This window comes from Glycine soja, chromosome 8 (genome assembly GCF_004193775.1).
Source record: "Glycine soja cultivar W05 chromosome 8, ASM419377v2, whole genome shotgun sequence".
Classification (NCBI taxonomy): domain Eukaryota; kingdom Viridiplantae; phylum Streptophyta; class Magnoliopsida; order Fabales; family Fabaceae; genus Glycine; species Glycine soja.
This window is the reverse complement of record NC_041009.1, coordinates 46,016,031-46,033,865: the sequence shown is the minus strand read 5'-3', so window position 1 is coordinate 46,033,865 and position 17,835 is coordinate 46,016,031. Positions and strand designations below refer to the sequence as shown.

The 17,835-nt window shown below is 29.2% G+C and overlaps 3 protein-coding genes across 3 annotated transcripts; 2 read left to right on the top strand and 1 right to left on the bottom strand.

Moving 5' to 3' along the window:
• Nucleotides 1-160: 160 nt before the first annotated feature.
• Nucleotides 161-3,815, top strand: LOC114423658 (trypsin inhibitor A-like). The gene is made up of 2 exons (XM_028390488.1): nucleotides 161-710; nucleotides 3,590-3,815. Exons 1-2 carry the CDS (start codon nucleotides 226-228, stop codon nucleotides 3,717-3,719), a joined length of 615 nt encoding a protein of 204 aa, XP_028246289.1. The 5' UTR covers nucleotides 161-225; the 3' UTR covers nucleotides 3,720-3,815.
• Nucleotides 3,816-13,011: 9,196 nt separating this feature from the next.
• On the bottom strand, nucleotides 13,012-13,870 carry LOC114424238 (heat shock 70 kDa protein 15-like). Its single transcript, XM_028391086.1, has 3 exons — nucleotides 13,692-13,870; nucleotides 13,203-13,430; nucleotides 13,012-13,119 (listed from the first exon to the last, which is right to left on the bottom strand). The coding sequence occupies exons 1-3, from the start codon at nucleotides 13,860-13,862 to the stop codon at nucleotides 13,012-13,014; spliced, it is 507 nt and encodes a 168-aa protein (XP_028246887.1). The 5' UTR covers nucleotides 13,863-13,870.
• A 2,983-nt stretch (nucleotides 13,871-16,853) lies between these two features.
• LOC114424593 (trypsin inhibitor A-like) lies at nucleotides 16,854-17,591 on the top strand. Its single transcript, XM_028391460.1, has one exon. The coding sequence runs from the start codon at nucleotides 16,900-16,902 to the stop codon at nucleotides 17,494-17,496; it is 597 nt and encodes a 198-aa protein (XP_028247261.1). The 5' UTR covers nucleotides 16,854-16,899; the 3' UTR covers nucleotides 17,497-17,591.
• The last annotated feature ends 244 nt before the right edge of the window (nucleotides 17,592-17,835 follow it).

The window sequence follows — 17,835 nt, the reverse complement described above, 5'->3', positions numbered from 1 at the left end:
TATATATTGCATGAAAATATTTATTAAGTAATATATTGTGTCTTATTTTTAATTGACTCGCATAAACAACTCTGTTGTAATATCGTTATGTTTTATTCTACTTCCTTTCATTTCTTTCCACACTTATCCCAAACTAACCAGCACATCTATAAATAAATCTTCCAAGGTTGCTTATCCATTCAAACTGAACAAGAAAGATAAAGCATTCCATAGCCTCCCATAAAAATGAAGAATACTATCTTCTCTGCTCTCTTTCTACTTTGTGCCTTCACCACCTCATACCTACCTTCAACCACCGCGGTGGTCGATACCGACGGTGATATTCTTCAGAATCCTGGCACATACTTTATCTTGTCCGTTTTTCGACCCGGCGGCGGAGTAGAATTCGCCGCCACTGGAAACGAAACTTGCCCTCTCACTGTCGTGCAGACTCTCTTCGGGAGGGGCTTTCCAGCAATATTATCGTCCCGGTTACGAATCCCTTTCATCGGCGAAGGACAACTCTTCAGCATCCTGTTCCGTATTGTGCCATGGTGCGCCACCACTCCTTCTAAGTGGACCATTGTGGAGGGTTTACCAGAATCACCCGCGGTTAAACTCACTGGGTACGACAACACAGTGCCTGGTGAGTTTAAAATTGAGAAAGCTAACCCTTTCCATAACGACTATACCCTTTTGTTCTGTCCAGCTGGCGAAGAAAGCAAATGTGGGCATATTGGGATTCATTTCGATGATGATGGAAACAGGCGTTTGGTGGTGTCTGAGGAGAATATATTAAGGGTTCAGTTTCAGAAATTTGGATCATCAGCACCGGATGAGGCATCACTGGCCCTTAAAAAACATCATGTGCTCTCTGTCAGTGAGTGAGTGAGAGACAAGTGTAAGACTAAATGAATGGTTTGGTTGTAATAAATAAATTTTTAATTGCCAGACTAAATAGAACAAACAAACCTTATTCCTTTTTATGCCAGATTATGTATGGGTTGCATCTCTTACATAGAGTTCTTAGTTTCTTTTTCTTCTTCTGTTCTGTTTGTTTTCTTTGCTGTTTGTTGCTTTCCTTTTCTAGCTGATGTATCCAGAGAAAGCTCATTCCTTCCATTGCAAATAATTTAATTTCTGAGCAATGCTATATAAATATTTTTATATATTAAATACTCTATAAATATCTTCTTTTTTTTATCATTTTTCATACATAAGTTTTTTCTCTTAATTTTTTTCTCCAACTGTTGAATAAAGTTCAATATCAACTAACTTTTTCTCTTTAATGTCACTTGTACCAGTTTGGAAACTATTTGCTTAGTTTACTTGTCAAGATGGAGATATAATGAATTATAATTAATTGTAATTTTTTCATTTTATTGTTGTCATTTTATAAATTTATTCCTCTTAATTTTTTTAAAAAAATTGATTTAATAATTTTAATTGTATAATTTTGATCTATTAATTAAGTTGACATTTAATATTTAATAGAAATGTTATGTAGTAGAGTGTTTTGTGAACATTTCCATCAAATATTAATGAAAACTTAACATGTACGTGAATCAAAATTATACAATTTAACAATTAATGGAAGATAAACTAACAACGTCTAACATGTTGGATAAATATTGAAGTTTTTTAAGTAGGTTGTCAATAATTCCATTGAGGTTTTACTATTGATTCAAAACGATATCATTCTTGAGCGTAACAATTTTTTTGGCGTGCACAATCTAGTTTGAGTTTTTAAACCGATGGGGTCGTTGAATTTCCTCAAAATCAACCAGGTTTGGCCAATCAGGTAATAAGGCTTCATATATATATATATATATATATATATATATATATATATATATATATATATAAACCTAATCACTAAATACTCAAACTTTTGCTTGTACCCATCTTGTTAATTAATTAGCAGTCACGTGACTCCATTTTGTATTATCTTACTATTCGCAAGCGATTGTAATATTTGGGTACCATGATATTTGTAGGTTTGGTTGTATCCATCTTCTGGCCTCACATTACAGATTACATTTGGAACCACTTATTATTATTATTGGCACCTATTTTAAATATTTGGGGACCATCACCCCTCGCACGCCAAAGACATGTTTAATGTCCCCAATAAGATAAATTTTTAATGTACCCATCTTATGCTTCGTTCCAAAATTCGCAGTTACGTGATTATCGTGTATCCATCATATTAGCAAGCCACCGACAAATTTGGAGGACATGATAGTTACGTGATTGTTCCCAATTACTCATGCATCCATCATATTAGCAGTTACGTGATTGTTCCCAATTACTCATGCATCCATCTTCCAGCCTCTCATTACAAGTTACATTTGGCATCTATGCAATCTTTGGGGACCATCGCCGCTCTCATGGAAAAAACGTGATCATTGTCAAGCACACCCTAAATTTAGGGAGGTAATTAAATTGATTTGTATTTAGTAAGAAAAATCTAGTTTATTTGATTAATCTAAAGGTTGACATAATTTAAAATTCATCATTAATTGATAAAAAAATCATTATTTATAATTTTCGGTAAAATCATAAGACAAGTTAAATTAAAGCTGAAAAGTTCGTTAGGAATAAAATGTTAATAATAATTAATATTTTTTATTAATTGAAAGAAAGTATTTAATAAAATTAGTTATTGAATTATTTAATAAATATAAAATGACATCTTTAATTAGTTGATTACAACTTAAAATTCATAATGATATATATTCAAAATATTATCACTTTATAATTTAATTTATTATCTTAAAAATTAAGATAATTTTAATTATTTTTTATCACAATTAAAGAATTGATATCCAATACGAGAATGAATTAGTAATGTGTTATATTCTATGCATACATAAATGCAAAGACAAATGGAGCAAATGGAGGTGCAAATGAAAAAAAATTTATTTATTTGATTTGATTTTGTTATGTCATGTGAATTGTAGGATTTAATGGATAGCTGTTGTTCTCATTCAATTGAAAAAAAATTCAATGATCTATTTAAAAATTATCATAGTTGTCAAGTCTTTTATCGACCAATGTTTTTACCTTTACAGACCATCTCGCCTTCAATTCGCAGCTTTATATGTTCTAAATTCATTATTCTCAACTTGCAGAGGTGAGAATAATGGTCTGCAGATGTGAGAAGATGAACTTTCGGAAGCTTGATAATTTTTAATAGGATATGTAAATTATTTACCATTTTTAAAAAGGTTCCCATATTATTCTTATTATGATTGAATTAGGTCTACAAACAGATCATTGATCCAAAACTTGCTTTATATCTGGTCAACACGTCTATAAATAGATGCTTCCAACGTTGCTTATTCACACAACTGAATAAGATATAAGCCTTCCATAGCTGCCAAAGAAATGAAGAGCAGTACCTTGTTCGCTCTCTTTCTACTTAGTGCCATCTTCACCTCTTACCTACCTTCAGCCACCGCTGGTGATTTGGTCGACACTGATGGGCTAATGGCAACCCTCTTGAAAATGGAGGAACATACTAAGTTTTGTAAACTATAATAATAAACAGCGGCGGAATAGCCAGAAGGAGGACTCGCTGTTAAACTCACTGGGTTTAAAAATACAGTTATGTTGCGGTTCATTTCGACCAATTCCGCAACAGGCGCTTCGTAGTGATTGAGGTTCAGGAGCATGAATTGTGGGTTATGTTTCAGAAACTTGAATATGCATCAGGATTAACTCTTTCATCTGCATGAAGCACCACTTGTGTGCCCTCAAAAGTCATATATGTAGTTTCTGTTGGAAAATATTTTTCTATAATTTAAATTTTAAGTAAATATTTTTGGGGACCATCACTTCATGTCAAAGATTAATTATTTTATCATAATTGAGGAAATGGTATTTAATATGAATCAGAATAAAAGAAAGTAATAACAAAGAAACATATTTCAAAAGAAAATGTTTCTTGAACATATTTCAAAAGAATATGATAAGATTGTTAATTTAAGATAATGATTAAAATCAAATTTAAAAATATATTTGATTTAATAGTTATAAAAAATATTGAAACCAAAATTTAAAATTTAAAATATGATAAGATTGTTTGTTTAAGATAATGATTGAAATAAAATTTAAACATATATTAAATTTGTTAGTTATAAGAAATATGGAAACCAAAATTTAAGATATAATAAGATTGTTAGGTTAAGGTAATTATTGAAATTAAATTTAAAAATATATTTGATTTTATAGCTATAAAAAATATTGATAACATAATGTGTCATTTTTATTTATAATTTACATATGTAAACAAATTAAATATTATATAAAAAATAATCATCACAAAATTTATTATGTAAATTTACATATACATTAAATAAAAATTTAAAATATTAGTGTTATATATAACGACACTATTTATTTATACTCCTAACACATTCAATACGTTTCTAAAACATCTTTAATGGAAACAACTTACACTAAGTTAAACAAAATTTACAAAATAAAAGGACGCTACAGAAATAAAAAAAAAAAAATACAACTGCTATTCATTACTAAAAATACTATAAGAGTATTTTCAATATTTTGAAAAGTTGCTGGGTACCCCAAGCAACTCCCCGAACCCAAACAATAAAAAGAGCCCAATGTAATCTTTCATGGCCCCCAATCATATTTGGTACAGAAAGTATTAGACAAAACAATATACGAAGTGTTCACTATGATCTACATTCACTATGATCTCTGTCAAATCCTTAGGCTTACATTTTCCGTTTTCAACTTTTCAAATAGCCATTGTAAAAGTACATAAGTATAATATATTAGTGTGAACTTATGCATTGGATTTGGTTGAAAGAAAATTTTCTATGTTTGGACATTCATGAATCTTATGAGTCATGAATCTTAGGAATAGGTAAATTCTGTTTAATTGGAGATAAACATTTTTGAAAATATTTATATATATTGCATGAAAATCAAAAGTTTTGACATTTAATTCTAATAGAATTTTTCCAAATCTTTTATTTATTTACCATATAGGTAACAATATTTTTTGTTGTATTGAAACATTTTTCCTAACTCAAAAAACTCAAAATTTCACCTTTCAATAAGAATAATTTTACGTAAAATATATAAGTACAATACATTCCCAAAAAATAATGTTTTTAAAGAACATTATATTTTTTTTAAAAATAAAACAAACATCCTGAAGTATGTTTCACCTATAGATTTATTTATATGTTTCATGTAGCATTTGAAATATGCTCCAAACTTATTATTATTTTTACATTTTGTACTATTATTGTCTTCTAAAAATTCCTTCTTTATCTTTATATATATATATATATATATATATATATATATATATATATATATATATATATATATATATATATTACTTTCATGGTGTCATCGTCATTAAATATCATAACCTTACAACAAATATTATTTAAAATTATAATATAACAAAAAATATTATCTTAATTTTTAGAATAATAAATTTTTTTAATAAATTCATCCCCGCAAAAAATTGTAAATATATAAATATTCACTCTTGTTTTCGATTTCAATAAATAAGTAATTATTATTTTCGCTTGTGGGAGTAGCCTAGATTCAGCTGGTCTACTTTGTTATTTCTAATTCAAATACTATATATATATATTGAAAAATATCTTTAAAAATTAGTTTGAATCATATATCCAAACACACACATCAGTTAGCCGAAGTTACTCATTTAAAGAACCATTTCCCTTGCTAGTATCGTTTGCGTGGTTAGAGTTTTTGTAAAGGTACAATAATTGATTGTTTTTATTTCATTGATAAAAGAAGCAAGTAGTAAAGCTGTAAAAACAACCAATGACTGTTGGACGTTGCGGCTAGACTTGTAGTTGTACCCATCAGCTTCATGCCTCACAACAGTTGGCACGTGTGTAATATGTTAATATAATAATATTGGTGTTCCACCCGTACGTATGTTTGATTATAGAATCACAAATAATTTTTATTTCAATATTATATAAATATTGAAACCATAATATATATATATATATATATATATATATATATATTATGTATTTTTAATTTATTTATATTTATGTTTTTCTTTGAATTTATACTTTGTGATATTGTAATCACCATAAAAAATGTGTTATTTATGTTGATGATTCTAAAATGATTCTTTAAAGAATCGTTTTAGAAAATATGACGATGACATTTTTATAATAAACAAGAAGACAACAACAACGTTTTCACATACCTGTTTTTGAATAATAGCTAGTATTAAGTAAAATTACTTTTTGAACCGGCATGACAGTATATACACGTATTAATTTAACCTGCACCCTCATGAAAGCTATTGGTCTTGTTAGGTTTGGGTCTCTGTCTTGGTACATTAGGAGATGAGCCAAAGCTATTCAAAAACAGGTATGTGAAAACGTTGTTGTTGTCTTCTTGTTTATTATAAAAATGTCATCGTCATATTTTCTAAAACGATTCTTTAAAGAATCATTTTAGAATCATCAACATAAATAACACATTTTTTATGGTGATTACAATATCACAAAGTATAAATTCAAAGAAAAACATAAATATAAATAAATTAAAAATACATAATATATATATATATATATATATATATATATAATGATACTATAATATCTATATCTCACTCATTAACTCCGATAAAAAAAATACTTGTATCCATAAAAAAAACAAATATCCATTTAAAATATCTATTGTTTATTATGTGTATGATAGATTTTATTACGAATATTTGTGGGTAATACAATTTTCTTTTATATATATATATATATATTATGGTTTCAATATTTATATAATATTGAAATAAAAATTATTTGTGATTCTATAATCAAACATACGTACGGGTGGAACACCAATATTATTATATTAACATATTACACACGTGCCAACTGTTGTGAGGCATGAAGCTGATGGGTACAACTACAAGTCTAGCCGCAACGTCCAACAGTCATTGGTTGTTTTTACAGCTTTACTACTTGCTTCTTTTATCAATGAAATAAAAACAATCAATTATTGTACCTTTACAAAAACTCTAACCACGCAAACAGTACTAGCAAGGGAAATATAATAGTTCTTTAAATGAGTAACTTCGGCTAACTGATGTGTGTTTGGATATATGATTCAAACTAATTTCAGATTAATGTTTTTTATGAGTAAATGTAGATTAATGTGAATATATAGAGTTGATTATGATTAAAATAAATTTTAAAGTAATGAGATTTTTAATAAAAAATATTAGACAAATGATTTTTTAGAAAATATTTGAATGTTTTGAGTAAAAAATTATTTTGCGTGTAACTATTAAAATAGATTTTAATGTCCATGTATACAAACTTCTAATCAAACTATAAAAATGTGAATGCTCTTTTTAAATATATATATATATATATATATATATATATATATATATATATATATATATATATAACAAAAAAATTCAACAGCCTCTTCAAGCTCTATCTTTACAAGTTCACTCGTACAAATACAGATTATAATTCAGCGCACAAACCATTTATAAATATTTAAATATTATCAACGAAACAAAAAATATTATTTGTATTATTTTAAAAGAATGATCGTAAAACTTAACAAATTTATTTTATATGATAATTATAATTGATTAATTGTCAGTAATACTCTACTGTTTATTAATATATTTTCTTTCTTGTTTAAAGAGGATGTAAATTTTGATCCAAAATTCTATTTATATATATATACACACACACACACATAAGCCAGCCGGAAATTACACGTTTTTTAGATAAAGTACAAGTCAACTTTGGGCCCCCGATGTTGAATTGAGAACATGGATTACTACCATGAACAATTGCATATCTCCATCAGAAATTATATTAAATATCCATTTCAATTTATTTTCTTGAATTTCAGTTTTTACATCTTGTATATTTATTAAGGACTGTGGCTAGAGTGACAAAGTGAATTAGGTGGTTTATGATGAACAATTATATATTCCTTAATTTAATTTGTAAAAATTTATGTTTTGATTTTAGTCTATGTTGTTACTTAGTAGTTTCCATAAAAATGCTAATGGCATCATTACCGTGTCACATCATCAAATAATAGTTGTAAGGATAAAAAAAATACAATAACTAAAGTAAAAATGTCATATTTAAATAAAAATATTAAACAAGTAACATTTAATTGATAAGTAATTATAATTGATTATCAATATTCAACAACTAAAATTTGATAATTATTGGACGACGGGCTGTTGATAACTAATGACAGATAAAGTAATATTGGTTATGGAATTAGAGGTAAAAGATATTTTGATAATGAAATTCAGGGATACAAATATAAGATTTAAAAGATTGATATAGTCATTTTCTAAATAACTAATTGGAGCTTTACACAAATAGACCTGAGGTGGCCTACAACCAGGATTAATCTGAAAGTTGTAGTAGTGTTAAGCAAATTAAACCTGAACATGAAATTAATGCAGATGGAAGCATTTTTCAAGTCAAATTGTCATAGTGTTATGGTCTCTTAAAAGAAAACTAATGAATATAGTTATCATATGAAAAACAATTAGTTTCGGTTTATTGTATAAATAGAAAAAGAAAAACATAATGTAATAAAAAACCCCATTCAAATGAACCAATTTTTTTCAAGTTATTTACCAATAATCAAATTTTTCTTAAATATTTTTTTTTTGCAAAAATGTCACATTTTTCCTTTAATTATTTAATCCTTACAATCATATTATATTTTATTTGTGTTCCTAAAAATATATTACTTTTTTATTTTAGTCATTGATTACCTGACATTTTTTATATATCATCATTTGTTGTTGGAACGTTTTTTCATAACGTCATCACCGTTAGTCACATTTTATTTTTTACTCTCATATAGTATATTTCTTGATCCCTTTTTTCTCTTTTTTCTTTTTTTTTTTTTGTTTTGATTTTCACTTTCGATCTTCTAGTGTAGATGGTGGTTCGATCACGAAAAAGGAAGGATTGTGAGGCGATTGATACAAGGAATACAAATAGGATAACAGTCTAGCTATATTAATATAAAATTATTATTTTAGGAACTAAAATGTTACCATTAACATATTCTCTGACCACAATAATAATTTACACTACAATATTTTACATAATAACACTTTAGCTGTCTTATACTTCTTTTTCTTCTCTCTATTTCCCTGTTAATGTTGGTATAAAATAAAGAAAAAAAAAATTAGACAAAACAATATACGAAGCTACTTTATGCATGGGAGCAAATTGGTTCATTTTTTAAAACTTACGCACGAGACAAAGAACACGTTTTTGGCATTGCATCGTTATGGTCCTCGAATATTACAGGTGTCAGCTTTGATGAACCCAAACAATAAAAAGAGCCCAATGTAATATTTCATGGCCCCCAATCATATTTGGTGCTGAAAATTTTAGACAAAACAATATACGAAATGTTCACTATGATCTGTATTCACTATGATTTCTGTCAAATCCTTAGGCTTACATTTTCCTCCGTTTTCGACTTTTCAAATAGCCATTGTAAAAGTACATATGTATAATTTATTAGTGTGAAATTATGCAGTTTTTTCCTTAAGAAATTATGCATTGGATTTTGTTGAAAGAAAAATTTCTGTGTTTGGACATTATAGTTAATGGAAATCATGAATCTTAGGAATAGCTAAATTCGGTTTAATTGGAGATAAAATATTTTGAAAATATTTATATATATTGCATGAAAATCAAAAGTTTTGACATTTAATTCTAGTACAATTTTTCCATTTTTTTATTTACTATATAGGTAACAATATTTTTTATTGTATTGAAACATTTTTCCTAAATCAAAAAATTCAAAATTTCACTTTTCAATAAGAATAATTTTATGTAAAATATAAAAGTACAATACATTCCCAAAAAATAATTTTTTTAGAGAACATTATATTTTTTTAAAAAATAAAACAAACATCCTCAAGTTTAGATTCTGTAAAACTAAAAAGTTCACCTATAAATTTATTTATGTGTGTCATGTAGCATTTGAAATATGATCCAAACTTATTATTATTTTTACATTTTGTACCATTGTTGTCTTCTTAAAATTCCTCCTTTATATATATATATATATATATATATATATATATATATATATATATATATATATATATATATATATATTACTTTCATGGTGTCATTGTCATTATAAATATCATAACCTTACAGCAAATATTATTTAAAATTATAATATAACTAAAAAATGTTATTATCTTAATTTTTAGAATAATAAATTTTTTGAATAAATTCATCCCCACAAAAAATTGGAAAATCAAATACTAAATCAAAAAAAATTATTATTTCAGAAACTATAATGTTATCAGTTACATATTCTCCGATCAAAATAATAATTTATCCTACAACATTTTACATAATAACACTTTAGCTGTCTTATACTTGTTTTTCTTCTCTCTCTCTTTCACTGTTAATATTGGTATAAATTAAAGAAAAAAAAATCAATCATTTTCATCTTTATCCAGAACTCGATCCCTTTGAGACCACCACGTCTATAAATAGATTCTAAATCAAAAAGTTTATTATTATTCATGAACTATAATGTTACCATTTACATATTCTTTCACCAAAATAATAATTTATCCTACTATATTTTACATAATAACAATTTAGCGGTCTTATATACTTGTTTTTCTTCTCTCTCTCTTTCACTGTTAATATTGGTATAAATTAAAGAAAAAAAAATCAATCATTTTCATCTTTATCCAGAACTCGATCCCTTTGAGACCACCACGTCTATAAATAGATTCTCCCTACGAAGCTTATTCACGCATCTGAAAAGGAAAAGCCTTCAATCACTAAGCTAGGGTTTGTCGGGAGGTATCGTGGATGGGTGACAATCTGGATAATGTTGTATGTCAGTGGACATTTTTGCTTCAAAAAACACTCCAACGATGTTGTCATCTCCTCCATAAAAGTACTTCTTTTGCCAAGGTCTTGAACAAAGAAGTATCATTGAGTCATTGTTTTGGTTAAAAAAAAAAAAAAGGTTTTGCAAGTTGATTTCTTTTTAGTTAATAAACTTGATATCACTAAGCTATGAAAACTTATATGTGTCAAGGTTATTGGATGACCAAATAATTTTATTGGTCTAATCCTACTTGGGTTTTTGCATGCACAACATAAGGTATGTAATGTATTAGAAAGTTAAAATGAATAAAACTTATCGCAGTAAGAGAAGATGTTAATTCCGGTGATGAGACAAAAATGACTAAAAACACAATCGTTGGTGAAAAAGCCCCGGAAGTCACTCATGCAATTAAGGTGGGTTTCCATGTCCTGGTATTCCCTTGTCTTTGATTCTACTTTCATTAATCTACATCTTTAAAGGTCCTTGAAATGCACTCACATTCTCTAAATGTGAGAAAAATTTTGGACGTGACGATCTGCTAGGGTTTCACACAAGATGTCTAGGATCCAACCACTGACAATGCATGTTTTGTGTCTATGGGGCTTTCTTGCTTCACAAAGTTGTCCACCGAGGATGCCTTCTCCCTCATAAAGCCAATTGTCTCGTCCATGCATGAAGTATTTCTAGTGCTTCTTCATTAATGATTGGATTTTTCAATCAATTTTATCTCGTCACTAGAATTAACATCTTCACTGCTTACAGCAAACGAAATGTCATCCATTGTAGTCATCTAATAAACTACCCAATAAGGTGCAAGTAAGGACACAACCAGGATTAGACTAAAAAAATTATTTAGTCAGCTAGTAACTTTGACACATCATAGTTGTCATAGCTTAGTTATATCATGTTTAATAATTAAAAATAAGTTTAATATCACTCATGTAAGCTTGTCATATAAGTTTCTGGTGTGTTTCCAAGTCCTTGAATTATGTTGTCTTCGATCCTTCAATAGTTAAGCTACATCTTCAAAGGTCCTCGAAAAACACTGATATTCTATTAACATTAGAAAAATAATGAACGCTACAATCTACTAGGATTTGTCACGAGGTGCCTTGGGTTGTAGTCGTACTTCAACTCATTCGTACCTTTTTTCTGGTGAAGCTTGATCATAATGCCATTTTAACAACATATTTACTTTTATGATGCATATATGTCTCAAACATTCATGCACAAACAGTTCCACTTAATCTCACATCGAACATAGTGAGTCCATTCTTGTCCCACTTAGTGCTATAAAGGAGGACGTCTTTTTCTAGCCTTTGGTTGCCATAGACGTTGTGCACTTTGGGGAAAGGAGAAGAAGATATGATGGGGAAGTGGGTGAAAAGTTATTTACGGTTTAGGAAAGAATTTGGGGGAACGTAATTTGTTATAAAGTTGATTTCCAGAATGAGTTGTATAAACCTTAATTTATAGAGATTGAGTGGAAAGGTGTCTAGGATCCAACCACTGACAATGTTTTCTATCTATAGGGCTTTCTTGCTTCACAAAGTTGTCCAACAACGATGTCTTCTCCCTCACAAAGCCAATTGTCTTGTCCATGCACGAAATATTTCCAGTGCTTCTTCATCAATGATGGATTTTTCAATCATTTTTATCTCGTCACTAGAATCAACATCTTCTCTTATAGCAAACGAAATGTCATCCATTGTCAGTCTTCTAATAAACTACCTAATAAGGTGCATGTAAGGACACAACCGGGATTAGACTAAAAAAATCACATAGTCAGCTAGTAACTTTGACATTGTTGGAGTATAAATATGAGGTGAAGTTCCACATTGGATAAAAATAAAAAAATTGAGAATCATATAAGTGAAAAAAAGATCCATAAACCTAAACCTTAAGATTTTAGATTAAAGTGTGATGTCAAATTAATTGTTCATGATTCATTAACGTAAATCGTGTAAATCTACCCTAATAAGTGTGATATGCAAGTTTTCTTCACCTGTTAATGATTACAATTTTGTTTTAAAGAAGATCGCAGTTTCCCATCAAGAGTCATTTAAGAAATTAATATCACTTCACCATTCCCAAGATAAGTATAGCAGATAAATATAAAGCCTAAAGACTTACAGTTGCAGATTTGACAGATACAATTCCATGGAGATTCAACCGAACTTTCACTTTAATTTTTGCCTTTTCAGTTTGTGTAGATTGGAAAGGTCCAATCTGCATACATTTAAGTAAAGTTGGGAGCCAAAAAACTGCCAAAAGAATGTGTTGTCTGTGTGTATAAATAAAAACTTAAAAACAGTATATGTGCTGATCTTTGCAGGTGTTTGCAATCCACCCACATCATCATATTGAACATCAATAGAAAAGGTTCCTGACCTGTAGATGGTCAGTGCCTTGACACTTGGTATGGGATTTCCCTTGGGAAAAACAAGGGTACTCTGCATATTATCTGGTCCACTTTCCTGTGCATCAGAACTTGGACCTTTCCACGGGAGAGAAATTGAGAAAGGAAAGCTTTCATTGACCTTCACATCATGAAACAAAAAGAGCAAGATTATATAAACATATAATACTAACACATGTACAAACAATTCACCACAACAAAATAGTAGTTAACGAGCACAATTTCTAAAGCAAAGGAAGATACCAGAGACAATTAATTCAAACTTCAAGGTACATAACATATACCAAAAAAAAAAATGCTGGAGTCCATGATTCCTAAAAGGATCTGAACAGTTTTATAGTGAATAATTTTAAAACATTACAGTGGCAGGGAAAAATTTTACCTGAAACTCCCGTACTTTAAAAGTTGGGCTGAGAATTGCACACTGCAATGCACAACCCCTGGCAACACACTCACTAGCATTCATTGTCCGCCTAGGCTCCTTTTTGAAGAACTCTGTCAATATTTTGTTTATAGGTGGCACACGAGATCCAGAACCAACCACCTCAACCATGTGTACATTCTCAATAAAAGTGTCTTCAAACTAGCAATTAATACATTTTTCAAAGAAACTAAAATATCAACTACTTGATGACAAATTGACAGCATGATTTTATTTAAATTTTAAAAAAATATGACATTCAAGATCTAAATAATAATTATAGTTCGAAGACTGGATTAATAAAAAAAAATCCTATTAAAGTTGTAATTATGCAAGTGGGCCAAGTTTTACATTAGTGTCAATTGAGAGATATAGACAGAGAGATGTGTGTATGTATATATGTATGCATAATAGAGTATATACCTTGAACTCAGGCTTACTCAACATATATGTTCCACCATAAACAGCACTAAGCCGTGCAAATGCCTGAAGAAAAAAAAAACAAAGAATTAAGGAACCTTGAGCAAAACAAATTCCAACAGTATATTCCAGAACAGAGATGAAGCAGATGGGTAGAGTGGGATAACTGGGGAAGCTCTCCTAAGCCATATAAAGGATATATGTAAGGTGACCCTCCTTGAAAGCGTGCAAGAGACTCTGCATATAACTACAAGTAGGAAACATACACATCAATATTAAATAGGGAAACACAATAAAGCTAATGGGAACCAAATGGAACAGAATAAATTTTCAATTAAGAAGAATTCGCGAATGAGAATGAATTACAAGTGTATGATAACCCAGTAAACTTACCTTCATTCTCTTCACAGTGTCCAGTGCTGGCTCAGTCAAGTAGATCATCGCTATGAAGAGCCAAAGCATGACCAATGAAGTCTATAGTGTGATCATCAAGGCCGTATTTTCTGTCACAGGTCAACAAAAAAAGAAAAACAATCTTTGAAATACTCCTTTTTCTTCTCATTAGTCATTACGGGGATGAAGAGATATAGAGAAATGTATGATCATCATGGCATGCAAAATAAATTTGTTGTGTAACTACATTATATATTTACACACAAAAAATGCCAAATAAGAGTAAATAATCACATGCTAAGAATTAGGACAAATAAACACATATTGAGTCCCTGTGCAGTATAAGAACTACAGAACAGACCATAAACCATATACTTACATTTTACTACCAAGTTTACATGACTGACTCATGTAGCAGTTCGGGCAAATCCATTATAAATAAAACACAAATACTTATAAATCAAAATTTCATGACCTTATTAGTCCTAAACCAATTTCTACATGTTTATGCAGGCTATGAAGGCAACACAAAAGCTGAACCTGAGATGTTAAATCTGCATAAATAATGGACGCGGCAAGAAAGCAAGTGCACACATACGCTATATATCAACTCTTTAGTAGTCACTCTTGTCAAGTCCATCCCCTCGTGGGTCTTGAGATCACTCTCATTGTAGTTTTGCACATAAATGAAAAACTTGCGTGCCCGGCGTTTTTCAAATAGCCCCATAAGTGAGCTCTTCATGGCCTCCATGTCGTTTGCAGGCACCTTTTGAAATTTATCGCATTTTTTATAACTAAGGTTTTTCAAAACCATCCTTGGTTTAGTGTAGTAAAATCTCTTTTTTTTTTTTAATAGTGGTGCTCTTAAAAGATTAGACTTAATTACAAGTCAATTTGAAAAGGATTATAAATATTATTACTTTTTGTTTGCATAAATAATAATCAAAAGGTTATATAAATAAAACACAAAGAAGAACAAGAATTTGATGTTAATACTATTATTAAAGTTTTTCTTGCTTCTAACAAAACATTATTCCTTTATGAATTTTACACATATTTTTAATCTACTTGAAAACAGATGCTTTCATTTTGTTTTTCATTAATTTTAACTATTTTATTTTATTTTAAAAAAAACTATATTTATATATTTATAATAAAAATATACAAACGCCGTCCGTGCATAACGCGGGACAACATACTAGTTTCTTACTTATTTCTCTTTCCTTCAAATTTTTTGCTACTTATTTCTTTTCTTTTTACTAAAAATAAAGTATAATATGATTGAAAAGTTAAAAGTTTAAAAAGAAAAACAATTGGGTGCATCGTGGTTTTGTCAGACTTTGTTATATATCATATCTATAGTCCCTGTCATTATGCATAATTGAATTTATTACAATCAGTTTTTGTTTGCTTAATTAAGAAAACTGACGGAGTAGAATAAAATATAATTACAAATTATATGAAATAAAATAAAATAATTATTATATTTATATTTCATTATAAAATAATGAAATAAACTCGAAGTATCTAAAAAAAGTAAAACAAAAATTATTACATTTTTAAAAAGTAGATGAGGTATGGCCAATCAATAATGGTAGATGCTCGCACCAAATTATTATTATATCTTCAAAATTTAATAAATATATTAGATAAAGATAATAAAATAAAATACTGCCATTCGGCCCTTTCATCCCCCCCCCCTTCTCTCTCTCTCTCTCTCTCTCTCTCTCTCTCTCTCTCTCTCTATATATATATATATATATATATATATATATATATATATCATTTATTTTATGACAAATTAAAATAGAATTTTAGATTCTTGTGTTAAATTTTGGCTTCAATTAAATTTTCTAAGTTGAAATTTTTTTATTTTTTATCTCTTAAAGTATCTTTATTAGATTAAATTGTTTTTTTTTTAGATTTTCACACAAATTGGGTCCACTCAATTACACGAAAAAAATATAAGAGATATCACTCAGACAAAACAAACAAACCGTTATTACAAAAAAAAAAAAAAAAGACAGACTAATGTGATATAATAATATAAACATCCTGAGGAACTAAACTGAAACATAACCTAATAGAAACATGAGCAAATGACTTTTCTCAATAATATGCGTCCAACTCATCTAGGATACCAAAACCCTTCAAAATGCACGGGCAGAAGAAAATTTGCCACTTTTTAAACTTAAATGAAATTGAAACTAAAAATTAAAATGAGGGACCCAAATTCTATTTTATGGTAATTTTATTTATCAAAATTTAGGGTCTATAAATAGCTTCTGTGTTTGCTTATCCACGCAAGAAGCAAGTGTTTAAAATATTCAAAAGCTTTTCATAGGCATCTCAAGAAATGAAGTGTCTTGCGTTGTTTGCTCTCTTCCTTCTACTTTCTGCCTTCACCTCATACCTACCTTCAGCCACTGCTGAGTTTGTATACGATAAGGATGGCAACAAGCTCGAAAACAAAGGCTTTTACTATATATTGGATGCTAATCTTGGAGGAGGTGGAATAGAAGGAGCCGCAACTGGCAATGAAACTTGCCCTCTCACTGTTGTGCAATCTCTCAACGAGCTCCATTCGGGGCTTCCGATACTGATCTCGTCGTTAACTTTCGTCCGTTTCATCTCCGAAGAACGTATGTTGAGGCTCGAGTTCGTGGGTGTGCCGGCACCGTGTGCGCCCAGCCCTTTGTGGACTGTTGTCAAGGGTCTACCAGAAGGTCGTCAGGCTGTTAAACTTGCTGGTTATGAAAATACAGTAAAGGGTTGGTTTGAAATTAGGAAACTTGTTGGTCAGCATTACAAGCTTGTGTTCTGTGCACGTGACACTGACGCGTGTGAAAGTATTGGGGTTCATGTTGATGAGAACGGAAAAAGGGTTTTGGTACTCACTGTGGACGATCCATTACATGTTGTCTTTAAGAAAATTAACACATGGGATGCATGAAGCATCGGCCTTCAACTATCATGATGTCAGAGACTAGTGTAAGATGCTTTGGTTGTATTGCAAGACTAAATAAAATAATCAAAGTTATGCCTTCATTTGTTGTTGTATTCATGCTAGATTTTCTAACAGGTTAACAATATCATTCTTGATTTCTTTAATAATTTTACAAAAAAAGATAAATTACACAATAAAATTAATATATATAGGCTTAAATACATTTTTTGTTATTAATATATATTTTTTACTTTTGTACTTGTAAATTTTATTTTATTTTCGTTTAATCTTTTTAAAATGTGTCCATTTTATTTTTTGTCTTTAGAACAATTCAGATGGTACTTT

Bases quoted from the DNA above. Each gene is read 5' to 3' on its own strand.
- LOC114423658 (XM_028390488.1), top strand. From the start codon at position 226: ATGAAGAATACTATCTTCTCTGCTCTCTTTCTACTTTGTGCCTTCACC. The intron at 711-3,589 runs GCATATTGGGAT...TTAAAAATACAG, and splicing joins GGCGAAGAAAGCAAATGTGG to TTATGTTGCGGTTCATTTCG.
- LOC114424238 (XM_028391086.1), bottom strand. From the start codon at position 13,862: ATGGTTGAGGTGGTTGGTTCTGGATCTCGTGTGCCACCTATAAACAAA. The intron at 13,431-13,691 runs GTAAAATTTTTC...CATGATGTGAAG, and splicing joins TTAAAGTACGGGAGTTTCAG to GTCAATGAAAGCTTTCCTTT. The intron at 13,120-13,202 runs GTTTTTAAGTTT...AAATGTATGCAG, and splicing joins CAAAGATCAGCACATATACT to ATTGGACCTTTCCAATCTAC.
- LOC114424593 (XM_028391460.1), top strand. From the start codon at position 16,900: ATGAAGTGTCTTGCGTTGTTTGCTCTCTTCCTTCTACTTTCTGCCTTC.